General features: G+C 43.4%; 1 protein-coding gene across 10 annotated transcripts in view; it reads right to left on the bottom strand.

The window, feature by feature from the left end:
* PNPLA4 (patatin like phospholipase domain containing 4) overlaps positions 1 to 20584 on the bottom strand; it is a 265224-nt gene that overhangs the window by 218076 nt on the left and 26564 nt on the right. For 6 of the 10 annotated variants that reach the window (XM_049872309.1, XM_049872306.1, XM_049872307.1 and 3 more), the window contains exon 6: positions 18715 to 18867. The exons of 1 other annotated variant lie outside the window; for it this stretch is intronic. In XM_049872309.1, coding sequence (XP_049728266.1) covers positions 18715 to 18867 — 153 coding nt within the window. Of the gene's footprint in view, positions 1 to 15676; positions 17907 to 18714; positions 18868 to 20584 lie in introns of those variants that run through there. 3 more of the 10 variants (XR_007515875.1, XR_007515876.1, XM_049872308.1) reach the window with 2 other exon arrangements.

Genomic DNA, 20584 nt, shown 5'->3' with positions numbered 1-20584 from the left:
AGTAGTCGGCTAAAAAAAAATGCAGTCAGATCCCTATCTGAATTCTCCCTCTGGCTCCGGGTATTCGGATGTTAATGGGGTCGCCTGGGGAGGGTGGGGGAGGGATCAGAGAGCTAGGAGTGTAGCACCACAGAATATAGAGCTGAACACCAGGTTCACGCTCCGCCCCCGTTCGCCAAAATCCGGGCTGGACGGGTCCCTGGCTAGGACACTGCTTTCCTTGCTCGGAAACCAGTCACTTCCTCCTGGGGACTTTCTCCGGTGCGCGGCACCGCTCGTGGGCACTGGGTGGGCGTTTCCCGCACGAACGGGTGGGCCCGCCCCCAGGGTCTATTCAGGCTATTATAATTGGGTCCCGCGGTCACGCCCCACCCGTGCACGCGCCCAAATCCCAGCGGGATGACTTCCGGGTTGAGATGCTGCTTTCCCTGTTCTGGAACCAGTCACTTCCTCCCGGGGACTTCTCCTCCCGGTGCGCCACACCTCTCGCGCGAACTGGGTTGGCGTCACCTGCACGGCCAGGTGGGCCTGCCCCCTGGGCCAATTCAGGGTAATAAAAATGGACCCCGCGCTCACGCCCCGCTCGTGCGCGCGCCCAAGTCCCAGCAGGACGGCACCCCGTCTGGGACGCTACTTTCCCGGCTTCGGGACCAATCACTTCCTCCCGGGGACTTCTCCCTCCGGTGTGCCACACCTCTCGCGCAAACTGGGAGGGCGTCACTCGCACGACCAGGTGGGCCCGCCCCCTGTGTCAATTCAGGGTAATAAAAATGGACCCCGCGCTCACGCCCCCCCCCGCGCGCGCGCGCGCCCAGATCCCAGCGGAATGGCTCCCCGTCTGGGATGCTGCTTTCCCTGCTTTGAGATCAGACACTTCCGGGGATTTCTCCCTCTGGTGTGCTGCGCCACACGAGCGGACTGGGTGTGCGTCCTCCCGCACGAACGTGTGGGCCCCTCCCTGGGGTCACTTTAGGGAAATATAGTTGACCCCCCCCCCGCTCGCGCCCCGTCGGCTTCTCGCCTAACTCCCGGCGGGACGGCACCCCAGCTGGGATGCTGTTCTCCCCCCTCCCAGATCAGTCACTGCCTCCCGGGTGCTTCTCCCTCCGGCTGCGCCTCTACGCCGCCCGCGCCAACCTGCTAGACTTCCTCCCGGGATGGGTTCGGGGGGGAAGGGGTGGGCCCCCTTTCTGTGCCGTCTGCCCCCCTGGGCTCTGCCCCAGATCGGGCTCCGAAGGTCACCTGCCTGGTGCGCTGGCTCCTGGTTCTGAAAACAGTCACTGTCTGCCCGTATTTGTTCGTTTTCCGTCTCTAAGTCTGTGCTTGTTGTTCAGAGTTCATAGATTGTTATGTATGTGATCGCTTCCCTTGTTTTTCCGAGTCTTTGTTGCAAGAGGGATCCGCGGTAGCATCCACCTAGTCCGCCATCTTGGCCCCGGATCGAAACCTTTTTTTTTTTTAATGGAAGAGATAAGGAGAGTTTGATGATGCTGGAGACGGTGGGCAGACGATGGAGACAGCACCCCGAAAAGATAAGGTGACAGGGTTAAGACAAAAAAACCAAAGCAAACCCAGTACCGTCGAGTCGATTCCGACTCATAGAGATCCTATAGGACAGAGTAGAACTGCCCCGTAGAGTTTCCAAGGAGCACCTGGCGGATTCAAACTGCCGACCTTTTGGTTAGCAGCCATAGCACTTAACCACTACGCCACCAGGGTTTCCGGGGTTAAGACACAAACCCAGAAATTCTGGGCTCCAAGAAGAAAAGAGATATTCTCTCCATTCTAATAAGAGGGGAGGCACGGTGGAAGGGTGTGGGTGCAAGGAGAGTGGAAAAATTGATGGGTAGGTGAGGGGGTTCCCACTGCACGTGTTCTGTCTTCTCCACGTGCCCAAGGGGAGGGTACAGGCTGATTCTGAAAAGAGACGGGGGAGGCCTGAGATTTAAGGAGAAGAGAGAAGCTATCAAAGTGTTACCACAGTGGCGTAGTGGAAGAGTGAATTTACCACCAAATATGTGCTACTGGCTCTTTTTAAATATTAAAAGTAACTTAATTGGGTGATGGACAAATTTGGAAGCGGATAGCGGCAATGGTCGTACAACATGATGAAAGTGATTAATGCCACTGAATGGTACGTGAAACAAATGTGGAAATGACAAATTTTTGTTATATACACTCATCACACTTTAAAAATTCAAATAAATACATAGAAGTTGAAAACTAAGATTTTTGGTAAATGTCCGTATAATTAAAATATAACATAGAACACATTTTATAAAGTCTTAGACTTTAAGAAGTAAACTCCTAAAGTAATTCTATCATTTGAGTCAGAAAGACAAATATTATCATCGTTCATCATTAAACTAGGAAACCCTGGTGGCATAGTGGTTAAGTGCTATGGCTGCTAACCAAGAGGTTGGCAGTTCAAATCCGCCAGGTGCTCCTTGGAAACTCTATGGGGCAGTTCTACTCTGTCCTATAGGGTTGCTGTGAGTCGGAATTGACTTGACGGCAGTGGGTTAATCATTAAACTACGTTATTTCTGAACATTCTAGCACTTATTAATAGACTTTTTCCTGAAATGGTAATGTAATTTGGATACTCATTTTCTATTCATGGCAAAGGTACAGCAATTTTCTCTAATGAGTTCAGAAACTTGTTGACCAGCAGAACAGTTTCACCATACCTATTCAGTGTGTCCCCCATGCGTGTTAGTTTGTTGCATTTTGGGGGCTGCATGTTGCTGTGATGCTGGAAGCTATGCCACGGGTACTCAAATACCAGCACAGGTTTCAGCTGAGCTTCAGACTAACACGGACTAGGAAGAATGACCCGGCAGTTTACTTCTGAAAAGAATTAGCCAGTGAAAACCTTACGAATAGCAGTGGAACACTGTCTGATATAGTGTTGGAAGAGAGCCCCCAAAGTTGGAAGGCACTCAAAATGAGACTGAGGAAGAGCTGCCTCCTTAAAGCTGAGTCAACTGGGGAGGGGGCCAAGAGGGCTGACTAGGTAGACGCTACCTCGGATCCCTCTTGCAACAAAGACTCGGAAAAACAAGTGAATCGATCACATACACGACAATCTACGAACCCTGAACAACAAACACAGATTTAAAGAGTTGACCTGAGTGACAGAGACCAAGAATGAACAACTACAGGGAAGCAGCGACTGTTTTCGGAGCCTGGAGCCAGCGTCCCAGTCAGGTAACCTTGGCGCCGGGCTTTGGACTGGTCGCAGGGGAGCTGAACACAACATCCTGTGACGGCGCAAACACGGGGCGCAGCCCTACCCCCCGAACTGACCTCGGGAGGGGGCCCAGCCGGTCAGCGTGGGCGGCGCGGTGACGTAGCTGGCGGGAGGAGAAGTCCCCGGAGGCAGCGACTGGTTTTGGAGCCAGGAGTGCAGCGTCCCAGCCGGGGAACCTTGACGCTGGGCTTTGGACTGGCAGCGGAAGAACTGACCGCGGCTTCTGAGACAGCTCAAGCACGGGACGTGGGCCTGACCCTCGGGGGCAATCTCTACCCAGCCAGCGCACACAGGCGACGTGCCCCTCGGGAATCTCTGACAAAACAGTCATCCCAAGCAAGATAAGTAACTTTGTCTATATTGTGGGGTGCTACTCTCTCCTGTTTTTCTGAACCCCCCTCCCCTTCCCAGGAGGCTTCATTAACATTGGAATTTCCTGAGCCAGAGGGAGAACTGCTCCGTGTGGTTTTTCTTTTCCTTTTTTTTTGGTCTTTTCCTAACCCATTCTTCTGGCCTGAGAGAAGCAACCACAAAAAACCCAGGGACCAAAAATCCTTCCCTAATTGGACTGAAAACACAGAACCAGCTCCAGCCAAACATATGTGATCCACAGTCTCAGGCTTTCATCCCTACAGGGAACAAGGTGGCTATTATAATGCAAAGGCATTTCTGATGGGGATCTGACTGCATTTTTTTTTTTAGCAGATTTACTGGAAAGACAAGTTTCCCAGGTCTCATATCTCTGCGTGTTCAATAGAGCCCTCACTGACCCACAACACGGAACTGAGGGCTGAAGCTCCCCCCAGACCACCTAGCCTCCTGCCTTAGGGGTCTAAGGAAGGTGACACCTACCAATCTGTAGAGATACTTGCATTGGGGGCCTAAGGTACAGCTGCAGAGCCCACCCACCAAGGTGCTTTAGGAATAGAGACACACCCACCTCACTGACACTTGGGGGAAGCCTGTCAGCATCCTGCCCCCCCCGGAGTGTGAACTCCAGCTGCTACTAGAATCTGGTGCACACAACTATCACCACTACTTCTCAAGGTGGATAGGTGACAGGGTGTATCACACACTTGATGACCCAAAATCAGATTCTACTCAAGAATAGTGAATGGACTCAGGCATATATATCTGGTAACAGCACAAACTAGTTGGTAATAGGTCATAAGTAAGTCAAGGACTACAACAATCAAGACAGCACAATCTAGTAGCCCATCCACGTATATTGAAAGAAAACAAAACAAGATAAGACTCAGTGAGCAAACATAGAATAAATCACTACAATATCTTAGTGATGGCTCAGAGACAGCAGTCGATATCAAACCACATAAAGAAGCAGACCATGACTGCTTCTACAACCCCCCAACAAAAGAATCAAAATCTTTCCCAAATGAAGACACAATCCTGGAATTATCAGATACAGAATATAAAAAACTAATTTACAGAATGCTTCAAGACATCAGGGATGACCTCAGAAATGAAATAAGGCAATCTGCAGAAAAAGCCAAGGAACACACTGATAAAACAGTTGAAGAACTCAAAAAGACTATTCAAGAACATAGTGGAAAAATTAATAAGTTGCACGAATCCGTAGAGAGACAGCATTCAGAAATCCAAACGATTAACAATAAAATTACAGAATTAGACAACGCAATAGGAAGTCAGAGGAGCAGACTCGAGCAATTAGAATGCAGAGTGGGAAATCTGGAGGACCAGGACATAGCTGAAAAAAAATCAGATAAAAGAATTTAAAAAAATGAAGAAACCCTAAGAATCATGTGGGACTCTATCAAGAAGGATAACTTGTGTGTGATTGGAGTCCCAGAACAGGAAGGGAGGACAGAAAACACAGAGAAAATAGTTGAAGATCTGCTGGCAGAAAACTTCCCTGACATCATGAAAGACGAAAGGATATCTATCCAAGATGCTCATCGAACCCCATTTAAGATTGATCCAAAAAGAAAAACACCAAGACATATTATCATCAAACTTGCCAAAACCAAAGATAAAGAGAAAATTTTAAAAGCAGCCAGGGAGAAAAGAAAGGTCTCCTACAAGGGAGAATCAATAAGAATAAGTTCAGACTACTCAGCAGAAACCATTCAGGCAAGAAGGCAATGGAATGACATATACAAAGCACTGAAGGAGAAAAACTGCCAGCCAAGGATCATGTATCCAGCAAAACTCTCTCTGAAATATGAAGGCGAAATTAAGATATTTACAGATAAACACAAGATTAGAGAATTTGCAAAAACCAAACCAAAGCTACAAGAAATACTAAAGGAAATTGGTCAGAAAACCAATAATATCAGATACCAGCACAACACAAGGTCACAGAACAGAACATCCTGATATCAACTCAAATAGGGAAATCACAAAAACAAATTAAGATTAATTAAAAAAAAATGCTCAAAACAGGGATCATTGAAGTCAATATGTAAAAGATCACAATAATCAAAAAGAGGGACTAAATACAGGTGGCACAGAACTGCCATATGGAGAGGGATACAAGGCGATATAAAACATTCCAAGTTAGGTTTTTACTTAGAAAAATAGGGGTAAATATTAAGGTAACCACAAAGAGGTATAACAACTCCATAACTCAAAATAAAAAACAAGAAAAATGTAACGACTCAGCAAACATAAAGTCAAATACTATGAAAATGAGGAACACACAATTTACAAAGAAAAACGTCTCAGCACAAAAAAGTAAGTGGAAAAATGAAATTGTCAACAACACACATAAAAAGGCATCAAAATGACAACACTAAACACTTATTTATCTATAATTACGCTGAATGTAAATGGACTAAATGCACCAATAAAGAGACAGAGAGTCTCAGACTGGATAAAGAAACACGATCCGTCTATACGCTGCCTACAAGAGACACACACCTTAGAGACACAAAAAAACTAAAACTCAAAGGATGGAAAAAAATATATCAAGCAAACAATAAGCAAAAAAGAAGAGGAGTTTTTTTTTTCATTAATTTCTGACAAAATAGACTTTAAACCTAAATCCACCACAAAGGATAAAGAAGGACACTACATAATGATAAAAGGGACAATTGATCAGGAAGATATAACCATATTAAATATTTATGCACCCAATGACAGGGCTGCAAGATACATAAAAAAAATTTTAACAGAACTGAAAAGTGAGATAGACACCTCCACGATTATAGTAGGAGAGAGACTTCAACACACCACTTTCGGAGAAGGACAGGACATCCAGTAAGAAGCTCAATAGAGACACGGAAGACCTACTTACAACAATCAACCAACTTGACCTCATTGACTTATACAGAACTCTCCACCCAACTGCTGCAAAGTATACTTTTTTTTCTAGTGCACATGGAACATTCTCCAGAATAGACCACATATTAGGTCATAAAACAAACCTTTGCAGAATCCAAAACACTGAAATATTACAAAGCATCTTCTCAGACCACAAGGCCATAAAAGTGGAAATCAATAACAGGAAAATTAGGGAAAAGAAATCAAACACTTGGAAACTGAACAATACCCTCCTGAAAAAAGACTGGGTTATAGAAGACATTAAGGAGGGAATAAGGAAATTCATACAATGCAACAAGAATGAAAATACTTCCTATTAAAACCTCTGGGACACAGCAAAAGCAGTGCTCAGAGGCCAATTTATATCGATAAATGCACACATACAAAAAGAAGAAAGAGCCAAAATCAGAGAACTGTCCCTACAACTTGAACAAATAGAAAGTGAGCAACAAAAGAATCCATCAGGCACAGAAGAACAAATAATAAAAATTAGAGCTGAACTAAATGAATTAGAGAACAGAAAAACAATTGAAAGAATTAACAAAGCCAAAAGCTGGTTCTTTGAAAAAATTAACAAAATTGATAAACCGTTGGCCAGACTGACTAAAGAAATACAGGAAAGGAAACAAATAACCTGAATAAGAAACGAGATGGGCCACATCACAACAAACCCAACTGAAATTAAAAGAATCATATCAGATTATTACAAAAAGTTGTACTCTAACAAATTTGCAAACCTAGAAGAAATGGATGAATTCCTGGAAAAACACTACCTACCTAAACTAACACATTCAGAAGTAGAACAACTAAATAGACCCATAACAAAAAAAGAGATTGAAACGGTAATCAAAAAACTCCCAACAAAAAAAAAGCCCTGGTCCGGATGGCTTTACTGCAGAGTTCTACCAAACTTTCAGAGAAGAGTTAACACCACTACTACTAAAGGTATTTCAAAGCATAGAAAATGACGGAATACTACCTAATTCATTTTATGAAGCCACCATTTCCCCCATACCAAAACCAGGTAAAGACATCACAAAAAAAGAAAATTACAGACCTATATCCCTCATGAACATAGATGCAAAAATCCTCCACAAAATTCTAGCCAATAGAAGTCAACAACATATCAAAAAATTAATCCACCATGACCAAGTGGGATTTATACCAGGTATGCAAGGCTGGTTTAATATTAGAAAAACCATTAATGTAATCCACCATATAAATAAAACAAGAGACAAAAACCACATGATCTTATCAATTGATGCAGAAAAGGCATTTGACAAAGTCCAACACCCATTCATGATAAAAACTCTCAGCAAAATAGGAATTGAAGGAAAATTCCTCAACATAATAAAGGGCATCTATACAAAGCCAACAGCCAACATCCCTCTAAATGGAGAGAGCCTGAAAGTATTTCCCTTGAGAGCGGGAACCAGACAAGGATACCCTTTATCACCGCTCTTATTCAACATTGTGCTAGACGTCCTAGCCAGAGCAATTAGGCTAGACAAAGAAATAAAGGGCATCCGGATTGGCAAGGAGGAAGTAAAATTATCTCCACTTGCAGATGACATGTTCTTATACACAGAAAATCCTAAGGAATCCTCTAGAAAACTACTGAAACTAATAGAAGAGTTTGGCAGAGTCTCAGGTTATAAGATAAACATACAAAAATCACTTGTATTCCTCTACATCAACAAAAAGAACATCGAAGAGGAAATAACCAAATCAATACCATTCACAGTAGCCCCCAAGAAGATAAAATACTTAGGAATAAATCTTACCAAAGATGTAAAAGACCTATACAAAGAAAACTACAAAGTACTACTGCAAGAAACTAAAAAGGACCTTCTTCAGTGGAAAAACATACCTTGCTCATGGATAGGAAGACTTAACATAGTAAAAATGTCTATTCTACCAAAAGCCATCTATACATACAATGCACTTCCAATCCAAATTCCAATGTCATTTTTTAAGGTGATGGAGAAACAAATCACCAACTTCATATGGAAGGGAAGGAAGCCTCAGATAAGTAAAGCATCACTGAAAAAGAAGAAGAAAGTGGGAGGCCTCACTCTACCTGATTTCAGAACCTATTATACAGCCACAGTAGTCAAAACAGCCTGGTCCTGGTCCAACAACAGACACATAGACCAGTGGAACAGAATTGAGAACCCAGATATAAATCCATCCACATATGAGCAGCTGATATTTGACAAAGGCCCAGTGTCAGTTAATTGGGGAAAAGATAGTCTTTTTAACAAATGGTGCTGGCATAACTGGATATCCATTTGCAAAAAAATGAAACAGGACCCATACCTCACACCATGCACAAAAACTAACTCCAAGTGGATCAAAGACCTAAACATAAAGACTAAAACGATAAAGATCATGGAAGAAAAAAATACGGACAACCTTAGGAGCCCTAATACAAGGCATAAACAGAGTACAAAACATTACCAGAAATGACGAAGAGAAACCAGATATCTGGGAGCTCCTAAAAATCAAACACCTATGCTCATCTAAAGACTTCACCAAAAGAGTAAAAAGACCACCTACAGACTGGGAAAGAATTTTCAGCTATGACATCTCTGACCAGCGCCTGATCTCTAAAATCTATATGATTCTATCAAAACTCAACCACAAAAAGACAAACAACCCAATCAAGAAGTGGGCAAAGGATATGAACTTGCACTTCACTAAGGAAGATATTCAGGCAGCTAAAAGATACATGAGAAAATGCTCTCGATCATTAGCCATTAGAGAAATGCAAATTAAAACTACGATGAGATTCCATCTCACACCAACAAGGCTGGCGTTAATCCAAAAAACACAAAATAATAAATGTTGGAGAGGCTGCGGAGAGATTGGAACTCTTATACACTGCTGGTGGGAATGTCAAATGGTACAGCCACTTTGGAAATCTATCTGGCGTTATCTTAAACAGTTAGAAATAGAACTACCATACAACCCACAAATCCCACTCCTCAGAATATACCCTAGAGAAAGAAGAGCCTTCACACAAACAGATATATGCACACCCGTGTTTATTGCAGCTCTGTTTACAATAGCAAAAAGCTGGAAGCAACCAAGGTGTCCATCAACGGACGAATGGATAAATAAATTGTGGTATATTCACACAATGGAATACTATGCATCGATAAAGAACAGTGACGAATCTGTGAAACATTTCATAACATGGAGGAACCTGGAAAGCATTATGCTGAGCGAAATTAGTCAGAGGCAAAAGGACAAATATTGTATAAGACCACTATTATAAGATCTTGAGAAATAATATAAACTGAGAAGAACAGATACTTTTGTAGTTATGAGGGGGGGAGGAGGGAGGGTGAGAGAGGGTTTTTTACTGATTAGTTAGTAGCTAAGAACTGCTTTAGGTGAAGGGAAGGACAATACTCAATACATGGAAGGTCAGCTCAATTGGACTGGACCAAAAGCAAAGAAGTTTCCGGGATAAAATGAATGCTTCAAAGGTCAGCGGAGCAAGGGCGGGGGTTTGGGGACCAGGGTTTAAGGGGACTTCTAAGTCAATTGGCAAAATAATTCTATTATGAAAACATTCTGCATCCCACTTTGAAATGTGGCGTCTGGGGTCTTAAATGCTAACAAGCGGCCATCTAAGATGCATCAATTGGTCTCAACCCACCTGGATCAAAGGAGAATGAAGAACACCAAGGTCACACGACAACTAAGAGCCCCAGAGACAGAAAGGGCCACATGAACCAGAGACCTACATCATCCTGAGACCAGAAGAACTAGTTGGTGCCCGGCCACAACCGATGACTGCCCTGACAGGGAGCACAACAGAGAACCCCTGAGGGAGCAGGAGATCAGTGGGATGCAGACCCCAAATTCTCATAAAAAGACCAGACTTAATGGTCTGACTGACACTAGAGGGATCCTGGCGGTCATGGTCCCCAAACCTTCTGTTGGCACAGGACAGGAACCATTCCCGAAGACACCTCATCAGACATGGAAGGGACTGGACACTGGGTAGCAGAGAGATGCTGATGAAGAGTGAGCTAATTATATCAGGTGGAAACTTGAGATTGTGTTGGCATCTCCTGTCTGGAGGGGGGATGGGAGGATAGAGAGAGTTGGAAGCTGGCAAAATTGTCATGAAAGGAGAGACTGGAAGGACTGACTCATTGGGGGAGAGCAAGTGGGAGTACAGAGTAAGGTGTATATAAACTTACATGCGACAGTTTGACTTGATTTGTAAACGTTCACTTGAAGCTGAATAAAAGTTAATAAAAAAAAAGGGCTGCACAAATCAGGTTATGGCCAGGCTTGGCCCCCGGGTGCAGTATGCTGACCTTGTTCTGAGCGCTGGGCCCAGGGCACTGGTTCTCAGCTGAAGCCACGCCTGCTGTGACACCCCATTGTATGGACGGTCCTTGATCTGTTGGTCCATTCATCTATTGATGGGAACTCGGGTTTTTTCCACCTTAAAACCAGTTGCCATTGAATTTACCCTAACGCGTGGCACCCCCATGTGTGTCAGAGTAAAACTGTGCTCCACGGTGTCTTTAATGGCTGAGTTTTCAGAAGTAGATTGCAAGGTCTTTCTTTCAAGACTCCTCTGGACTCGAACCTCTGACCTTTCAGTTACCAGCTGAACATGCTCACTGACTGCACCATCCGGGGACTCTTTCCTCCTTAAAGGAGTGAATTTTACTGATGTAAATTATACCTCAATAAACATGACTGAAAACAAAAAAACAAAAACAAAAAAGTTGAGTCAACCATAATGACATGGATGGAGTCAAGCTTTCAGGACCTTCATTTGCTAATGTGGCACGACTCAAAATGAAAAGAAAGAGTTGCAAACATCCATTAATAATGAGAACGTGAAATGTACGAGGTATGAATCTAGGGAAGCTGGAAATTGTCAAAAATGAAATGAATGCATAAACGTCTATATCCTAGGCATGCATAAACGTCTATATCCTAGGCATCAGTGGGCTGAAATGGACTGGTATTGGCCATTTTTATTTGGACAGTCATATGATCTACTATGCCAGGAATGACAACGTGAAGAGGAATGGTGTTGCATCACCGTCAGAAAGAATAGTTAAAGCTCTACCCTGAAGTACATCGCTGCCAGTGACAGGACAATATCCATACGGCACAAGGAAGACCAGTTAACAAGACTACTAAAGCCAAAGATGAAGAAACTGAAGATTTTTTATCAACTTCTGCAGTCTGAAATTGATCAAACATGCAATCAGGATGCATTGATAATTACTGGTGATTGGAATTCCAAAGTTGGGAGCAAAGAAGAAGGACCGGTAGTTGGAAAATACAACCTTGGTGATAGAAATGATGCTGGAGATCCCATGATAGAATTTTGCAAGACCAACGACTTCTTCATTGCAAATAAATGGTGATTATACAGATTGTCCTCACCAGACAGAATATACAGGAGTCGAATTGACTACATCTGTGGAAAGAGATGACAGAAAAGCTCAATATCATCAGTGAGAACAAGGCCAGGGGTCGACTGAGGAACAGACCATCAAATGCTCATATGCAAGTTCAAGTTGAAACTGAAGAAAATTAGAACAAGTCCATGAAGGCCAAAGTACAGCCTTTAGCATATCCCACCTGAATTTACAAACAATCTAAAGAAAAGATTTGACGCACTGAACACTAATGACTGAAGACCAGGGGAGCTGTGGAATGACGTCAAGGAGATCATATATGAAAAAAACAAGAGGTCATTAGAAAGACAGGAAAGAAAGAAAAGATCAAAATGGATGGCAGAAGAGACTCTGAAACTTGTTCTTGAACATCAAGTAGCTAAAGTGAAAGGAAGAAATGATGAAGTAAAAGAGCTGAACAGAAGATTTCAAAGGTCGGCTCAAGAAGACAAAACAAAGTATCATAATGACATGTGCAAAGACCTGGAGATAGAAAACCAAAAGGGAAAAACACACTCAGCATTTCTCAAGCTGAAAGAACTGAAGAAAAAATTCAAGCCTCAAGTTGCAACACTGAAGGATTCTACGGGGAGAATATTAAATGACGCAGGGAGCATCAAAAAAAGATGGAAGGAAGATACAGTCACTGTACCAAAAAGGTACAGTCAACCATTTTAGGAGCAGCATACGATCAGGAACCAATGGTACTGAAGGAAGAAGTCCAAGCTGCTCTGAAGGCATTGACAAAACACAAGGCTCCCAGAATTGACGGAATATCAATTGAGATGTTTCAACAAACAGATGTAGCACTGGAAGTACTCACTCATCTATGCCAAGAAATTTGGTAGACAGCTACCCAGCAGACTGGCTGGAAGAGATCCATATCCATGGCTACTCCCAAGAAACGTGATCCAACCAAATGTGGAAAGTATCAAACGATATCATTGATATCACACGGAAATAAAATTTTGCTGAAGATCATTCAAAAATGGCTGCGACACTATATCGACAGGGAACTTCCAGAAATTCAAGCGGGTTTCAGAAGAGGACATGGAACCAGGGATATCATTGCTGCTGTCAGATGGATCCTGGCTGAAAGCAGAGAACACCAGAAAGATATTTACCTGTGTTTTATTGACTACGCAAAGGCATTCAACTGTGTGGATCATAAGAAATTATGGATAACACTGTAAAGACTGGGAATTCCAGAATACTGAATTGTGCTCATGAGGAACCTTTACACAGATCAGAGGCAGTCGTTTTAACAGAACAAGGGGATGCTGCCTGGTTTAAAATCAGGAAAGGTGAGTGTGAGAGTTGTATCCTTTTACCATACTTACAAATTGTATGCTGAGCAAATAATCTGAGAAGCCGGACTATATGACGAACGGGGCATCAGGATTGGAGGAAGACTCATTAACAGTCTGCTATATGCAGATGACATAACTTTGCTTGCTGAAAGTGAAGAGGACTTGAAGCACTTACTAATGAAGATCAAAGACCACAGCCTTCAGTGTGGATTACACCTCAACATAAAGAAAATAAAAATCCTCAAACTGGACCAATAAGCAACATCATGATAATTGGAGAAAAGACTGAGGTTATCAAGGATTTCATTTTACTTGGATCCACAATCAACACCCATGGAAGCAGCAGTCACGAAATCAAATGATGCATTGCACTGGGCAAATCTGCTATAAAACACTTCTTCAAAGCATTAAAAAAGCAAACATGTCACTTTGAGGACTAAAGGGCGCCAGACCCAAGCTATAGTATAGACAAAGGAACCCTGGTGGCACACTGCTTAAGTGCTCAGCTGTTAACTGAAAGGTCAGTGGTTGAAACCCACCAGCCTCTCTGAAGGAGAAAGATGTGGCAGCCTGCTTACATCAACATTTACAGCCTTGAAAGCCCTAGGGGCAATTTTACTTTGTCCTATACGGTCACTATCAGTTGGAATCGACTTGACAGCAGCAGGTTTGTTTTGGGTTGGTTTATACTGGTGACGTGTTGTTAGCTGCCTCCGAGTCAGCTGCAACTCATGGTGACCTTAGGTACCACAGAACAAAATGCTGCCCGGGCGTACAGCTTATGCAAGACAAAACCGCTGAACCTGGTTCCTCAATTGCGAAGGTAACAGGCCGGATCCAAGAAATTTCTACGATTAACATTTATAAATACAAAAAGGAAGGCAATTTCCTGTGTTTCAATTACCAGGACAAAACTGAGACAGAATAACTGAAGTCTGTGCATCTCTGAGCCTGTGTCTGCTTCAAATCCCAACTCGAGGCCAGAGCTGTCTGGCCATGTCTTTGCAGGCCTCTGCTGTGCCCAGACCTGCACCCAACATTGCCAAATCGGAATGTAGCAAAGGTTTTTTTTATTTTAAATAACGCTTGCTCCTCTTGAGCGTTATTTAACTTCAAAACCAAATGTATTTTCTCTAATTGTCAATGGAAGCAGTAGGTTACCATAGTTACAAAGTAAAGGGTGTTATTGAAAAGAAGAAAAGCAAGACTAATGAAATTTTAAATGACAGATTCCAAGATGTTAGGAAATTGCCCCAACAGGGAACTGGGAACTTATCAAGTCACCAATCACAGTAATTACCCGGCAAACATATCAGTATCTGGGTCAGGAAGTCTCTTCGGACTTGCCATGTACCAGCTCCACAATGTTCTGAAGCTCTGGGCACCATCATAAGGCAGATTCTGTTTTTAACGCCCGTCCTTGGCTCAGGAGGAGGCATGAGGACCCACTCAAACAAAGGCAAACAGTCACGCACGGTGACCTGTCTCATGGGAGAAGCTGGTAGAGCACCCCTAGAGAGGCTCCACGCTCACAAGTTACGTGTCCCATCATGTTGCCACATTTCCTCCTGCTGTGGCTGTTAGCTGCCGTGGAGTCAGCCCCCCGCTCATGGGGAACCCACGTTACAGAGTAGAACTGCTCCATAGGGTTTTCTCGGCCGTCATTTCAACCGAGGATTCCAGAGGTGTTGCAAACGGTGAAGCATCGGCTGCTAGACAAAAGTTTGGAGGTTTAAGTCCACCCAGAGACTCTTTGGAAGAAAGGGCTGGTGATCTACTTCTGAGAAAGCAGCCAATAAAAACCCTACAGAGCACAGTTCTCCTCGGACACACACGGGGTCACCGTGAGTCAGAATGTACGCTACAGCAACTAACAAAAACAGAAGCTGCTCTCCAGGCCTTTCTTCCGCAGAGCCGCTGGGTGGGTTCGAAACGCCCATTTTTAGGTTAGCGGCTGAGGGCAAACCACTTGGCCTACTCAGCGGCTGTACACTGAGCTGGCTGTCCGAGAGCTGATCATATTTTTTACGGAGGGACCATCCACCGACCTGGTCAAAGATCATGCTCTGTGAACGTATGTCACGGACTCAAAATATGTCAAAGACACAGAATATACTAAGATCTGTCTTCACTGGAGGCATTAATCAAGACTTTGTGAAAATATCATTTTCACATAAAATGGGTATGCAAAGTGAGAAGGTGAAAAAAACCTTAGACAAAACTGAAATTTTACATACCACTGAACTGACAATCCATCCATTCCATGTCACTTATTACAACATATTAAAATTTAACTACATCATTCCTAGAAAAAATTATATAAATATAATAAAATTATATATATATATATACAATTTTTTTTTTTATACACACGCACGAGCCCCGGAGGCACAGTGGTTAAGAGCTACAGCTGCTAACCCAAAATTCGAACCCACCAGCAGCTCCTTGGAAACCCTATGAGGCGGTTCTACTCTGTCCTATAGGGTTGCTATGAGTCGGGGTTGACTCACCTGCAATGGGTGTGGTTTGCTTTTGGTTTATACACTAAAGAAATACAGTAAAATATCATCAATAATAGTAATTATATACGCGAAGAGGCATCACTGCTCTACAGGACAGGGCAGAAGAGAAGTATAAGTTGTTGTCTGTGCTGAAAAGTGTATTTCAGAATTTAAGAACCACAAAATTGATTTAAAGAATGGTTTCAAAGGGTAAAAGGAGAAATGTGCGACAATTAGAGACATTCAATTAAAGTGGTTTGTTTGCAACTGCCTCTTAGTAATTAAGAGTTCATACTTGGTAGACCCCATAAAAACGGATTTAAGACGGCGTAAGTGAATTTTAGGGCAAACCCAGATAGCAGTCCTCAAACCAATAGGAGAACAACTGGAAAAACCAAAGCCCAGGGATCGGCATGACACATCTTAAAACTAATAGATAAGCGACGGTTCTGTGTTTCATTCCTATTCACTAGGCTACTTGATTCTCCATGCTTAGTGGAGCTTTACCTACTTAAGTTCCTAGAGTAGATATACCCAGTATACAGACCAATGGCTAAATACTCAGTGAGGTATGAATAAGACAGAGAGAGAAAAGAACAGGGGAGGGAGAGAGAGAGAAAATATGAAGAACGAAGGCCTGGGTTTACAACAGGGAAACATGGAACACCCTGATAATCTCGGCTGGGAGGGAGTCTCACTGAAGAGTAGAGAAAACACTCCTAGTTTTCCAAAACCCCCTGGGCTTCTAACAGTTTTATCTGCGCCCCTTCCCTCATCACCAGGAGCAATTGCACATGGTTATGAAAAGAAAAGAAGCCCCCAGGTGGCTCAAATGGTTGAGTACTGAACTATTAACCTAAAGGTTAGAGGTTCAAACCCACCTAGGGGGCCTCAGAAGTAAAGCCTGGAGATCTGCTTCTGAAAGGTCACAGCCTTTAGAGCCCTGTGGAGCGGTTCTACTCTGCGCACATGGAATCACCATGAGTTGGAGTCTCGACTGTACCGGACACCACCACCACCACCATGAAAAGAGGGCAAAGTCTCTGATGAGGCTGTCTACTTCTCGATTCCCTTCTCTGCCACCATTAGTGCCCTGGACAGCGGGGTCTCTCCTTGGCCCAGTTCAGCCCAAGAGCACTGGTCCTTCCGTCCTGGACCTACCGGAAACAGGTAACTCAAGGAAGTACCATGTTTTATGTCAAGAGAGTGCGGCCAAAGTCCCCAGGAGGATCCTCAAGGTATCATACCCCTTCCACCATTCCTTGGCTTTCCCAAAGAACCTGCATTCCTAAATTTAAACGGCTTTCAGGAGGACATCATCGTTCTCTGAAAACGACACCTGAACAGCCTACATGTCCATCAGCAGAGGAATGGATAAACAAAACACACACTATCAATCACACAATGGAACACTACTCGGTCATAGAGAGAAATGAAGTCCCGATACACACTACGGTATGGAGAAGCCTTGCAGATGCTATGCTGAACAAAATACATCCGTTGCAACAGGACAAATACTGTATGATCTCACTTGTATGAAATAAACAAATACATACAAACCAAAGATTATTAGTGGTTAGCAGAGGTGGGAAAGAGGGGGCAGTTTTTGCTCAGGGGCAATGAGTTTATGTTAATGGTGGGGAAATGATTTGGGAAAGGATAGAGAGAATGGGTGCACAACCTCAAGAGTGTAATCAATGTCACTGAATTGTACGTGTGGAAGTTGTGGACAAGACGTAAGCTTTCTTATGCGTATTTTCACTACACACACACACAAAACCCAAACAACTGCTGAATCTAGCCTTGTTCACAATGTTATCAAATTCTAATAAATCGTCTTTTAGTTCCTTACTTATTAATTGACAAACTCCTGATACATTAAAAATAAAAACTAACAGAACATTTAATTGGAAACCTCTGTCAAAAACTGTCAGACATCTGCTCTGTGGTATAAACTTCCAAGCCTTCTATTCAAACCAGTCTTCTTTCCGTAAAAACTTAACGGTGTCATCAAAGCCACATTGGTACAGTGATTGCATTTTCTTCTTGTTTGGTGGGAAAAGGGCTTGACTGAGTCTCACCAAGTTGGTCACAGACAACTAGAACCGAAAGACAGAAAGTCAAGCTACAGGGTGTAACAGAACAGGCAAGTACATGCTGGTTTGCATACTCTACACTTTCTTACCACAGATCAAATTGCTAATTCAAAAACCAGTAGAAAAAAGTAACCATATAAAGTTGACTTCACCTATAGACTAGGTAAGGGTTTCTCAGCCTCAGCACTGTGCACGTTTCAGGTCCAATAATTTTTTTGTTTGGGGGGCCGTCCTGTGCACTGTAGGGTGTTGAGCAGCATGACTGTCCTCCACCCACTAGGTGCCAGTAGCATCTGCCCAATTCGTGACACTCATAAATGTCTATAGACATTGCCTAATGTCCCCTAGGAGGATAAAACTGCCACCCCACCCCCTCACCCCCCATCGGGAATGACTAGACTAGATTAAGGTAATCGATCCTTTAATGTAAATGATTCATTTAGGTCCCTATGCTTGTCCCCCATATTTATATACTCAATCATCTCCAACTTCTTAAACAAATAAGTGATCTAATTTAAAATTGGCTCTGAAACTCCACCAAGTTTACTGGCCTGAAGAAGTGAAGAAAAAGAAAGACTATTCAAACAGCTTACGAATAGTCAAAGGACTGCACGTCTGCAGCCTACAGGACCCAGTCATGTGTTCACGGTGCACATTGCGGAATGGAAATATTAAAAGCACACTGTTAAGAAGATATAATTTGCACAAAGCATCACCAACGAGTCTCCGAGGTTTTGGGGGCCATATTAAGTTCTGTGGGGCCTCTGTGGGGATGAGGACGCTTCCCGTGCTGCTGAAGCAAATGTCTCACCATTATGTCCTGTTTGGAGACCGTGATGTACAGATCGAGCTGCCCTTCGTCCTGCGGCGAGATGTCCAAGCGTCCACTAAAGGGCGAGATGGTCACTGTCCGGCCCACAGGCAGGATGGGGAGGCTATTGGTGAAGCCGCCATCAACCCACATCTGCAGACAGAAGTGCCCACATCAGGATGAGGCAGGAAAATGTCTCCACTTGATGGTCTGTCCTTCTACAAACAGCCACGCCTAGGGTATGCTTTCAGAACGTTATGTGGCAGGAGCCCTGGGGGCACGACAGTTAAATGCTGGGCTTTTAACCCAAAGGTTGGCAGTTTGAACCCACTCAGTGGCTCCCCAAGAGAAAGGCCTGTCAATCTGCTCCCGAAATGACTGCAGCCTAGGAAACCCTATGGGACAGTTCGACTCTGTCACACGGGGGTCACCGTGAGTCGGAACTGACTGAGGGCCAATTGACAACAACTGTTTTATTGGCGATCTATTTGAGAAGCAAAACCAATTTCTGTACACATGTGATTTACTCATACAGTAGAGAGCTCTGGACAGAATCAGAAGTTCTCTCCAACTGTTCAAAAGCTCTAAGTGAATGATTTTACACAACAGGCACCTAAAGTCTGACTGATTATGCCATATGCATAAGGCTGTTGGAATTAGGCTGGGATTCATTATTTAATCAAGTGGAAAGTCAAGTTTACTGCTGACATGGAACAAAACATCCACCACCACGGGAGGTGATGTTTCTATTATAAGAATTAGAAATCAGCATTTTCTGCAGCAGATTAAAAAGTGAATAGAAGAACGCAAACCCCTCTGTTTCTAAAGTGGCTCCCGAGTACATCAAGCAGGGCATTCATCCTTAAAGCCAAGAAGAATGAGAAGGGCTGTGTAAAAAACAACCTTACTCAGAAGGGGTGCTGCTGTCAGCCCCAGCTCCAAGGAGGGCGAGCACAGAGCAGGAAAGAGGAGCCGCTACAGGAAGGAAATGGAAGCACAGCCACAAGGCCAGGACATAGGAGGATGGGATGCTCGAGGTATGTGCGGTGCTACAGCAGCCTCTCCATCACCGTGCTATAGTGACAAATGCATGCTGAGAAATGACTACTGATGAAGCAAAAAGACAGCATTCCTTAGGCCATCGACTCCGAGGCTAAGAGGCTCCATCCGTCCATGTACCTACATGTTTACAGGATGGACTCCAGCAATAAGCAAACACACAGAAATACAGATGAAATTCCTGAAGTCATGTCTGTCATTAAAGATATCCTCCAGATGACATGAGATATATCTCTATATCTATGGCTGTATCTCTATTCTTTCTATCATCTATCTATCATCTATATCCATCTATCCACCTATCTATCATTTATCTATCCATCATCTAAATCTATCATCCGTCTGTCCATCCATCCACCATGGTAACAGTTGAGAATCCCTCACACAAAATCTTTAACTGAGAAGTGTGTAAACTACATTTCACTTATACATTTAAAATGCAATGTAGGAAAGCAAAGCTGTGCTATCCAACCCAGGGTGCAGTGAGGAGGATAGCTTCTAAAGTGTCTCTTTCTTAAGGCTTCCTTACTCGGTTTTCTTTCCAAAGCTGCCGGTGACTGACTGGGATAGTATTGTTTACAGTTGCCTTAGACAGGTACTGATTCCCCTAAGGGGAAAAAAGTAAAGAAAGAAAGAAATACAGCTGAGTTTAACTTATCTTTTTAGGGAATTGCATTTTGGTGGAGCAGAAAACAGAAGTAGACCAGGTTAAAATAAAGCTGGCCTGTATAATCTGTATATTGCCGTTATTTTTAAAAGAATGTAACACACATGTATTATACAGACACACACATTTTCGTATATTCTGTTC

This window comes from Elephas maximus, chromosome X, assembly GCF_024166365.1.
Source record: "Elephas maximus indicus isolate mEleMax1 chromosome X, mEleMax1 primary haplotype, whole genome shotgun sequence".
NCBI classification, from domain to species: domain Eukaryota; kingdom Metazoa; phylum Chordata; class Mammalia; order Proboscidea; family Elephantidae; genus Elephas; species Elephas maximus.
This window is presented reverse-complemented; position numbering and strand designations above follow the sequence as displayed.